This window comes from Meira miltonrushii (genome assembly GCF_003144205.1).
Source record: "Meira miltonrushii strain MCA 3882 unplaced genomic scaffold FA14scaffold_1, whole genome shotgun sequence".
Classification (NCBI taxonomy): Eukaryota; Fungi; Basidiomycota; class Exobasidiomycetes; order Exobasidiales; family Brachybasidiaceae; genus Meira; species Meira miltonrushii.
The window spans coordinates 3,395,443-3,405,880 of NW_020289943.1; the positions used below are offsets into that span (position 1 = coordinate 3,395,443).

General features: G+C 44.1%; 4 protein-coding genes across 4 annotated transcripts; 1 reads left to right on the top strand and 3 right to left on the bottom strand.

The window, feature by feature from the left end:
- Window positions 1–2,089: 2,089 nt before the first annotated feature.
- Window positions 2,090–2,854, bottom strand: FA14DRAFT_118823 (iron transporter biosynthesis regulating transcription factor; the record flags this gene model as incomplete). Its single annotated transcript, XM_025496314.1, has 2 exons — window positions 2,090–2,277; window positions 2,650–2,854. Coding segments are annotated over 2 exons (393 nt in total), but the record flags the coding sequence as incomplete, so codon positions are not given.
- A 2,361-nt stretch (window positions 2,855–5,215) lies between these two features.
- On the bottom strand, window positions 5,216–7,690 carry FA14DRAFT_170689 (uncharacterized protein). Its single transcript, XM_025500290.1, has one exon. The coding sequence runs from the start codon at window positions 7,599–7,601 to the stop codon at window positions 5,346–5,348; it is 2,256 nt and encodes a 751-aa protein (XP_025358229.1). The 5' UTR covers window positions 7,602–7,690; the 3' UTR covers window positions 5,216–5,345.
- Window positions 7,691–7,899: 209 nt separating this feature from the next.
- FA14DRAFT_142619 (putative NIT2-nitrilase) lies at window positions 7,900–8,739 on the top strand (the record flags this gene model as incomplete). Its single annotated transcript, XM_025497180.1, has 1 exon — window positions 7,900–8,739. One exon carries the CDS (start codon window positions 7,900–7,902, stop codon window positions 8,737–8,739), a length of 840 nt encoding a protein of 279 aa, XP_025358230.1.
- FA14DRAFT_130967 (putative 4-aminobutyrate aminotransferase) lies at window positions 8,731–10,277 on the bottom strand. The gene has a single exon (XM_025496922.1). It carries the CDS (start codon window positions 10,213–10,215, stop codon window positions 8,794–8,796), a length of 1,422 nt encoding a protein of 473 aa, XP_025358231.1. The 5' UTR covers window positions 10,216–10,277; the 3' UTR covers window positions 8,731–8,793.
- Window positions 10,278–10,438: the final 161 nt, after the last annotated feature.

Sequence of the window (10,438 nt, forward strand, 5' to 3'; positions counted from 1 at the left end):
GATTGAATGATTTCTTCTTATTTGCAAGATGAAACATACGTAGCATCTCTATTTTGACCTAATCCTCTATTCTCTCTTTTCAATTACCCTTCTTTCGGATCCGTGCCAGAGCATTAGGAATATATGACTTCTTCCATACTGTAACAAATAAAAACGCCCTCTGTTCCTTTGTACTCTCATCAATGTTGTGGTTTTCAGCCAAGAAGAAGAAAGTCCAATCACATTCAAAGCACGGGACCGCTTTCTAAGCACTACAACTGCTGAGTCGATCAGGATCGCAATCAACGGCTTTAGCGTCAAAAACACTATACTCCGCCCTTCTAAAGTCCGCATTCCGTCAAAACACAATTCACTCAACACTTTTGATAATGTAGATGACCATAAACATTAAGCAATAGGTCTTTTGTATAATACACTACAGTATAGTAGTTTATATGCAGGCACAAAAGTGCCAATATGATGTACAAAGAGGAAGAGAGAGGTTATTCAGGAATATCATCTATCATTGTACTTTTTGAGTGATGGATTCGGATTGAGTATTAATTGTGTTATTTTGCTTTCCACCATGATTGATTGAAATGCCACTTTGGAAAGCACGTTCACCTGCGCTACTATTACGCATATCCCCTGTTCTCTTCAACGGTTTCGCCAATCCGTTCCAATCTCCATTTGTCTCCATCGTTCTGCCACCGTATGTTCTTTGATATTCTTCCCTTGCTAAACGCTCGTCTTCTTCATCTTCCATTTGTTCATCTTCTTCGCTTCCTTCATCATCTTCAATTTCATCGATTTCCTCTAAATCTTCAACCATTGATGAATCTTTGAGTGCGGTACTGCTGGCATCTGTATCATTCGATCTTGCTCCCTCACTGAGTGATTGCATTGCTTTTCTAGGTGACTTTGCAACATCATTCATCGTCTGTTCCATACTAGGTCCAGGAGAAGGTGCGTCCAATGCATATCCACTAACAGATCCTGCAGGAGCACTGATGGGAGATACAACAGATCCACGAATGCTTCTACTTTCACTACTTGCACCATCACCATTCCAACTTTCTGCTTTTCTGCCGACATGTACAACTTTGTTTGCTTTTGACATTCTCTTTTGCACATCAGATGCAGGTTTGACAGTAGGAGGAAAAGCGCCCCAAACAAATGGTTTCGTTCGACTTGTAGCAACCGAATGAGGAATCTGTGAAGATGTTGCATTTTTGGGTGTGGCTTTCAATAGCGGACGCAAGCCATTTCGTGATGCAGGTGGTGTGACAGTCTTGCTTCGCGAAAGAGGTACAGCAGCAATCACGGGTAAATCGTTCATTCTACGTTCAAATGAACCTCTTCTACCATTGTCTGCTTCTGCTTGTTCTGGTGGCGCAACTTCTCCCTTCTTGGCAGCATTCAATAATTCTTCCGTACGTGCAACCAATCCATCGATTCGCTTTCGTTCTGTCAACAGCTCTTCGCGATTACGTTCAAGTGCTCGTGTCCAAGCGATCTTTTGCTCTGTCGTCAACGCAGCTGGCAAAGCTACTTGGTCGATAGAAACGGGCTCATTCGATCCATGATGGTGATGATGTTTTTGTGTTGAAGGCGGAACGTGATGATGATGATGGTGTGCATGACCATGTGCCACGCCGACTGGATGATGGTGATGGTGATGAGCGTGAGCATGATGTGCATGAGGAATCACATGATGGTGATGATGATGATGGTGCGGTGCTGCAGAAGTACTTCCGTTGGCGTTTACTGCAGAAGGTGCATTGCTTCCACCGTCGATCTCCAAAGAGTCCACCTCCTCTGTCTCTTCACCAATCTCACTCTGTCTTCTCTTCACTCCGGCAAGATTAGGTGATGTTGATGCTTCATCAGAAACAGTCGATTCAGCTTGACCGTTATTGGTAGATCCTCTTCCGACTGACATCAATGCAAAGGCAGCTTCGCGATGCGCTTCAGTCATAGGACCTTCAGGAGCGTTATTTCCATTCTTCCCTTTGGCTTCCGCGGATTCTGCCGCTTGAGATTGCAAAGATGGAGGGGGTACACCAGCCTGCGGTGATCCGGCTGCTGCTTTGGCCGCCGCAAGTGCACCAGCAGGAATACGCTTTCTACGTTTGATCACCGTCTTTCGCATTCCGATTGGTCTTTGGGTTCCGTGTAACTTTTGATATAATCCACAAGCATTACAGATATTATTCCCGTCATCATCACGACGCCAAAGCGGCGTTGTGGTTGTTCCACAATTTGTGCATTTCAGACCTATTCCCGATGCATCATCGCCTTCTGGTTTTGATCCATCGTTCATTTTGCCATCAATAGATACACTTCTCTTAATGTCATTTTCATCAGAAGCAGCTGTTGAAGCATCAAAAGCACTGGTATCTGATGCATGGGCTCCCAATTCATCGTCTCCATGAACATGCGTGCCATCAGATATCGACAGCTTTGTACGTTTCCTCCGTGTTCCGCCATGAGAGAGGGTGTTGTTGTATGCGGGACATCCATTGCATGCATCATGACCGCCAGTTCCATTACACAGCCCGCCACCAGGACAACTACCGGTTCGTGTATCCTCTTGCTGCTTTGAAGATTCAGCGAATGATGCGTTTGGACTTCGGTTAGGATATGCATATCTGTCTGCCTCTTCTTCACGTTGAAACACGCCATTGGAATGATGAATTGATGATGGTTCGGGCGGTGCACGAAGGCTATTGTGGGTTTTAAAGTGCAATCCACATGCATTGCAAAGCGTATTTCCATCCGGCCCTCTACGCCAAAGAGGTGTTCTTGTGCTACCGCAATTGGCGCATTGAAGTGCTAAACTTTCTCCATTACTCGAAGTCGATGGTTGTGGCATACCTTCGATGGGACCATATCTGCTACGAATATCGCCATTAGGATCTACGCCGTTCGGACTACCTGAATGTACGTAATGCTCGCTTGCGGAATGATCGGGTAAATGGTGTGGTTGAGGATAGAAACTCTTTGAGGCGAAAGAAGAAGGAGAACCATGACGAACGGAAGGTGGACCATTCATTGACCTTATGGCATGAGAACCTATCCGATCATGTGAAGTAGACCTTAATTGCGATGAACCGCCGAGTGAAGGTGGCGAATGCAAATGTCTCGAATCAGCCGAATGTGTTGGCAAAGAAGGCGGTGGCGGTGGTAATCGTGATCCTGGCATGAAATATCTTTGCGGAGATACCTCTAGCCTGTTCAAAGATGGCAAAGAAGGATGTTGAGATCCGTGTAAACCGCTAGGTCCTATCCCAAAACGATGTGATCCATCTTTGAGTGAATGCATCGTCCTTGCGGATGCATGATGTAAAGGTGATGAACTTCTTGCTGCTCGTACTGCTGGTAATACGAATCTTGAAACAGGACGACCACGCTCCTCAGGAGAAGCTTGTCGTCCGAAGCCTGGACCACCTGATGCCATTGGAGGTCCACGAGGCGAGATTGCCATTCAAAAAGAAGGATTGAAAGGGTGGTCTCAATAAAGAGATTAGGGTAGAGATGTTGCTTTGATGGCGGAGGTGATGGAAAAGAATTAATTTTTTTTCCTTTAGCCAATCAAAACTTTATCGAGCCGAAAGATTTTGCTGAGCGGAAATGGATAAGCCGTACTCGATCAAAAGTCGTCCACTCGGTTCCGGCAAGAGATGAAATACTGTAATCCAATCGGCCAAGAGTATCTTTTGTTGGTGGGCGTAACAAGGAGATCCGTTGCGGGTGATGAAAGAAGAGATGATGAACCATAAATGAGGTTAAGCCTTCGTATTGATCAGATTCCGGTATCCGTTTGTGTGTTTGCATTTAATTGATTGGAGTATAGGATCCTTCGTTATGAAACCGTTGTTTGATTGTACTGTTAATGTGCGCGCGCTCAGCACAAAGAGGCAGGCAGCACACACACTTTGATTATAATTTTTAATCAATCAATCACTCAACTCTCTTAAGCGCCCGCCCTTAGTTTTTTTAACGCAATCTTATCAGTTCAAAGGCGAAAGGACACTGGCTATCTATTTTATTAATTATTATTTATTATAATAATATACCATATGGATTCACCATGCGTTACGCTTATGGCTGCATTTTCGCCTACAGCGCCACTTAGGTTGTAATCACATTTTTTAATTCAGGCACTTTCGCCGTTTGATCGATTATCAATCCTTTTATCTCGCGATATCGGGTGCCGAGACTTTTATTACGGAGACGTAAATTATGAGCTTCTTAGTTAAGGCACGGAAGAACCATCCGATCAAATATTTGAGGAAAAGGGGTTAAATGATAATTCACCTTGGAAAATGCAAAAATATCTCTAAATTGTTGTGAAGAAGAAGATGAATAGTACAACTCCGTCTTAGCCAATCAAATCCGACTTTAATCTAAAGTGATTTGTTCTAGTGCTTCTTTTGTCTGTTTGTTTTTTTTTATCTATGAATAGAACGCTTGCTTGCTTCTCTCCCTATCTTAGTCTTTTTTTCGGCCTTTTTTATTTTTCGTTTAAATTCGAAAAATACGCGACGGCTTGCGCAGCGCGGCGCACGGCAGCAAAAGCAGGCAGGCAGGCAGCATGGTTAAACTTTTTGAGGGACAACAAGATCTTCACAATCAAACAAGAGTTTTTTTTATCTGGAGTATGCATGCATTTCCTTTTTTAATTCTTTTGTCTCGCCTAAAGAAGACATCTTTTATGACTTTATTTTGCAGCCGGTTATTAAAAAGAAAGCGTTTAACCGATTGAGGGGTAGAATCATAATTTAGCCGAGACACTTTTGTATCCGCTATATTCACCGCGGACTCCTTTCCGTTAAGGTGTGAACACGTGCAACTCCAGGATGGCTGGTATAAAAGTTCATTCATTGTTCCATTTCATCGTTTATCATTCCATCGATCGGGACATTTGTGTCTATCTCGCCTTGCTCACATCTTGATGAGATCACATATGACGTGCTTGAAGTGTCTCTTATCGTTCTATATTTAGGCCTGTACAAATGAACACGGGGGGTCCCAAACGTGCGCTATCTAGCATTGGGGGATACAGTGAACGCTTTCGGAGGATTTAGATCATGAGATAAGAGCAAGTGGGGGATCGCATCCGGCAAGGCTGTCTTATCAAGCCAATCGTCTCATCGAGCTTGTGAGGAATGCTTATCTATTCGGCGCTGTGAAGCATGCATGCTAAAGATAACGACTTTATGATTGACAGCACGCGGTATCATACACGCTTATATAATATCCAAAGGATGCCTTCCTCAAACATCATGTAGGATAATAGATTCTGTACATTGTAAAGGTAACCTAAAAGTACAATTTTCATACACGACTGTGTGTCTCTCCTTTCAGTTCATTCCTCCCCAGTTTTGTGGTAAATTGTTCAGGCCAATGCCAACAGGTAATTCTTGATTATTGAATTGTTGCAATCCGTCCGTTCCTGTTTGTTGATTGGATGTTTGGGTAGATTGCTGTTGTTGTTGCTGTTGGCCTGCATTGTTGCCCTGTTGTTGCTGTTGCTGCATAGCAAGGAAAGCCTGCAAGTGTTGCAAATTCATCCCACCAAAGTTGTTTCCAGCGTTCATCTGAGGTTGAAGGCCTGCCTGTTGCAAAGCCCGTTGGATGATCATCTGTTGTTGAAGCTGTTGCTGTTGCTGCTGCTGTTGTTGTTGCTGTTGCTGCTGAAGCTGCTGGAAATTGTTATTTTGACCTTGCATCAAGTTATTGAACTGATTGGCAAATGCATTATTTCCATTATTTTGTTGCATTCCAAACGCATTGCCCATGTTTTGTTGACTGAGCATAGCCATGGCTTGCTGTTGCTGTTGAGGCGTGAGTGATTGCAAGATCTGTTGTTGGAATTGCTGCTGCAACTGTTGAGCTTGTTGCATCTGTTGCATCGTCGGCTGTTGCTGCTGCTGCTGTTGTGGCATACCCTGCTGCTGCATTCCTTGATTACCCATCTGATTCTGTTGTGGCATTTGTGGTTGCATTTGCGGCGTTTGTTTCTGTTGAGATGCTGGCTTCTTTTGCGCTGTCTGCTTCGGTGATGGCTGAACTGACTTCTTCGGGGTGCTCTTATTCGCTTGCTTGGGCGTCGTTTGTTTCGGAGTGTTTGCATTGGCAGCTTTGACACTTGATGCATCCCCAGCCACGTCTGCTTCGGATGCTTTTGCCTTTTTACCTTTAGCAGGTCGTTTCTTCTTGGCTGCTTCAGCTGCTGCAGCTGCCGCTGCCGCCGCCGCTGCGGCCTCTTCTTCTGCCTTTTTCGCTGCCAGTTCCTTCTCTTTCTTCTTGCTCATCTTCTTTGGCTTCTTACCCTTCTCTTCTTCTTTTGCTTTTGCTGCTGCTGCTTCTCTTTCCGCCTTTTCACGTTCTTCTCTCTCTTTCTCCAATCTTTCACGTTCTTCTTTCTCCTTTTGTGCTTTCTTCTTACTCATCTTCTTCTTTGGTTGAGGTGGTGGTGTAGGCGAATTCTCAGGCTCGGGCTCTTCTTCCGTCTTGCTCTTCTTCTTTTTCTTCTTGCTTATACTTCCACTACGTGCAGAAGCGTCATCTTTACCGTCCTTGTTCTCGATGACACGAGCCGCTTTGCTCTGTTCCAAGTTCTTATTCGCCCTCCAACGCTCAATAAAGCCAATCCGACCAAAGTTGGCAGTATGACTTGGTGCGCCGCCCATAATCCCATCTTTGGCACGCAACAAACTTCCTTGTTCCATAAGACGAAGTACTTTCTCCCTTCTTCGCTTTCTCGATTTGTCCAGCTCCAATTCGATACTGTTGATCCCACGCTTTTTGGTTGCCTGCCGATGATAAGGTAGAGGTGCGGTCGACAATGGCGAGTAAGAAGCAGGCAGGGCAGTTGCGCTCATCATCAAATTGGCAATCCTACTAGCTTGAGGATCGGGCGTGAGGCATAATGGAGGAGAAGTGAGAGTCAAGATTCTACTCTCGATCTGCAAAACATCATCATCCGACCACATCCCCTGTCCTTCAGTTTCGTCCAAATAACGAAGGTCACTCCATAGTGTCTCGGCAGTGGGATAAAGAACGATTCGATACACATTTGGACTGAATGCCCCATTTGCACCATTCTCATCCCTACCTTGTCGTGAAGTTCCATCCCTTCTGAAAAAGCCATAATTCCCGCCAAGTGAACGCGTGGTGAATTCGGAAATAGGTATGGATGCATCTATCCTGCTACTGCTTCCTTCTGGATTGGCTGAAGGCGATGCTCGTGAAGAAGGCGTACCATTTTCGTTCTCTGAAGTTGCTAAACGAGCTAGATGTGAAGGCGGTAGAGTGGATTTATTGCTATCCGAAGGAGGTCGATGATCGTGTATTTCGACGATCAAGCAACCTTCGAAGAACGGTATCCTAGCTTCATCAAAGATATCGATTAAATCCACAGGAACACGTTGATCACGAATAAAGTATAGCAAATTTTTCAATGGACTTTCGCATAAGAATGCACCATTTTGTCTTTCAAATCGAAAAGTGTTTACGTATAAATGCAGGATTAAACTTGGTCCATCTTTTCGATGACGTTTTAAAACTTGTCTTGTCGTTCGACTGGCATTATAGACCGAAGCTGTTGTAGCCATTACGGCAAAATTGAGAGTTAGGATTTGTTCCCCCTTTTCTTCGCGTCGCGTTTGAATGTTGGTTGTTTGAATGATGATGATGATGGTTGTTGTTCAAAAGGCGACCAACAATTTAAAGCCCAATCGATCTGCAGCAGCACTACACAATACACACTACGCCCTGCGTTAAAAAGTGTGGAGTGCACGCCTGTAAACGCTAAGCGGATTTAAGGATACAATTGTTAATGTATCACTTGCATACATTCTATATCTTCCCTTTAGATATTGACTTACTTCCTTCCAATCATCAACATTCAAGATGACGTTAGCAGCAATCGCACAAATGTCCTCTACCGGCGTCATTGCTGAGAACTTGGCAGTCTCTCTCAAATTGATCAAGCAAGCCGCAACAGCAGGAGCAAAGATGATCTTCTTGCCCGAAGCAACTGACTTCATTGCTCCAAGTTCATCCGTCGGTTCGCTATTGCAATCCAAGGATATCACTTCATTCGTAGAGGGTGTTCAATCCACCGCAAAGTCTTCTTCGATATGGGTAAGCGTCGGCGTTCATGAACCTATTCCTCAAGACGTAAAACGATGCTACAACACACAACTCGTAATAGACAACAAAGGTGAAATACAAGCTCGGTATAGAAAGAATCATCTTTTCGATGTGGACATCAAAGGCGGTATCACTATACTCGAAAGCAGTACAACTGTTCCTGGTCAATCGATGGAAGAGCCCATTAACACCCCTCTAGGGAAGACGGGATTACTCACTTGTTACGATATACGTTTCCCAGAAGCCTCACTTCGCCTTCGTAGACAAGGCAGCGAAATTATCACGTATCCTAGCGCATTTGCGGTCAAGACGGGAGCAGCTCATTGGGAAGTTCTGTTACGAAGTAGGGCAATCGAGACTCAATGCTATGTGATGGCTGCTGCACAGGTTGGAACCCATGCAGGCTCAAGTAGAACCTCTTGGGGTCACGCAATGGTTGTGGATCCATTTGGAACGATAATCGCACAATGCTCTGATATGCAACCCTATCGCCCTACCTTCTGCCTTGCTGATGTTGATCTAGAATGGCTGAAAGAGACTCGTCGTTCTATGCCCCTTTGGGATCAACGCAGACACGACATTTACCCTGAACTGTGATAGACTATATATACATTATCATTCGATCTTCTTTATTCTGGAGTACATCATATATCAAGCACCTTTAACACCTGCAGCTGCTGCAACTTCCGTTACAGCTTCAGCAAAGATCTCCAATCCTTGTTGCATTTCTTGTTCGGTAACATTGAGTGGTGGAATCATTCGGATTACATCGAAGCAACTTGTGCTCAAGATTAACATCTTACGCTTGATGCATGCTTGTACAACTTTAGGAGCTAGCTGTTCACCTGCGTCAGAAGGATGATATTGCCATGCTTCAGCTGCTGTTGTGTTATGTGAGCTTGCATTCAAGCCTGCAGTTGAATGAGCTTGTTGTGCTTCTTGCATTTTTGGATTGGCAAATTGAATGCCAACCATCAATCCTCCTCTTCCACGAACTTCTTGAATCACACTACCGGCAGGTGTCTTTTGGAATTTGTCCAAGAAGTCAAAGACTTGCTTGCTTCTTCCGGCAACGTTGTCTAAGATTTTCTCTTCTTCAAACGCTGTCAAAACTGCCCTTGCAGCTGCACATGCGACTGCATTTCCACCATACGTGCCTCCCATCGTTCCTGGCTTTTGCAAATCCATCAATTCTTTACGACTTGCGATACCACTCAATGGGAAACCGTTTGCGATACCTTTTGCGAAAACGATGATATCGGGACGAACTCCACTGTATTCTGAATAGAACATCTTACCTGTTCTACCCATACCGCATTGAACTTCATCGGCGATCAATAGGATATCGTATTTATCGCAAATCTTACGTAGTCCGTGTAAGAATGCATCAGGAGCAGGGACATATCCACCTTCACCTAGAACTGGTTCCAAGATGATTGCGGCTGTGTCGGTAGGTGCTGTTTGTTGAGCCAAAACAAGTTCGAGTTGATGCAATGAAGATGAAATTAATTCAGATTGAGGTGTTGATTCTGGCAATCCGAATTGAGAATAATATGGGAATGGAGTTGAGAATACACCAGGCATCAAAGGTCCAAAGCCTAAACCATAAATTGTTTTGGATTTTGTCATTGCCATTGTTCCCATCGTACGACCATGATAAGATCCTTGCATGACGATAATATTTTGTTTCTTCGTTGCAGCACGAGCCAATTTAACACTTGCTTCAACAGCTTCTGCTCCACTGTTCCATAAGAACACTGAATCAAGAGAAGGATGTACGTTTGCCAAATGAGGTAAGAACTTTTCTAATAAACGTAAATAAGCAGCTGAGAAACCGATATTCACTTGAGCATGAACCATTGTTGCACATTGTTCTTGTGCTGCTTTGGTAACGCCTTCGTGGCAATGACCAAGATTTGTCACACCGATACCACAAGTCATATCCAAATATTTGTTATCCTTTTCATCCCAAACATGAACACCTTTTGCTTTGCTCATGATCATTGGTGTTAGACGACCAACACCATGTGCCACATGTGCCGTTCCGAATTCGGCTGATAATGTTTGACTCATTTTTGATGATGAAGTGGAGAAAGGACGTTGTCTGATGATGGTGGAAGGTAAGAATGATTTTGTAAAGTGAGAAATCATTTCTTTGATCTGATTTGACGGAAGTGATGAAATGAATTCTCGCTTAATATACAATTTTCTCATGAATCAAAAGATCACAACCACCACCAAAGCAACACTTGTAATGCGTCATGCCGGCCAACTGTTTTTTATTCGGTGCATCATA

Excerpts from the sequence above, each read along its gene's own strand:
- FA14DRAFT_170689 (XM_025500290.1), bottom strand. The coding sequence starts at position 7,601 with ATGGCTACAACAGCTTCGGTCTATAATGCCAGTCGAACGACAAGACAA.
- FA14DRAFT_130967 (XM_025496922.1), bottom strand. The coding sequence starts at position 10,215 with ATGAGTCAAACATTATCAGCCGAATTCGGAACGGCACATGTGGCACAT.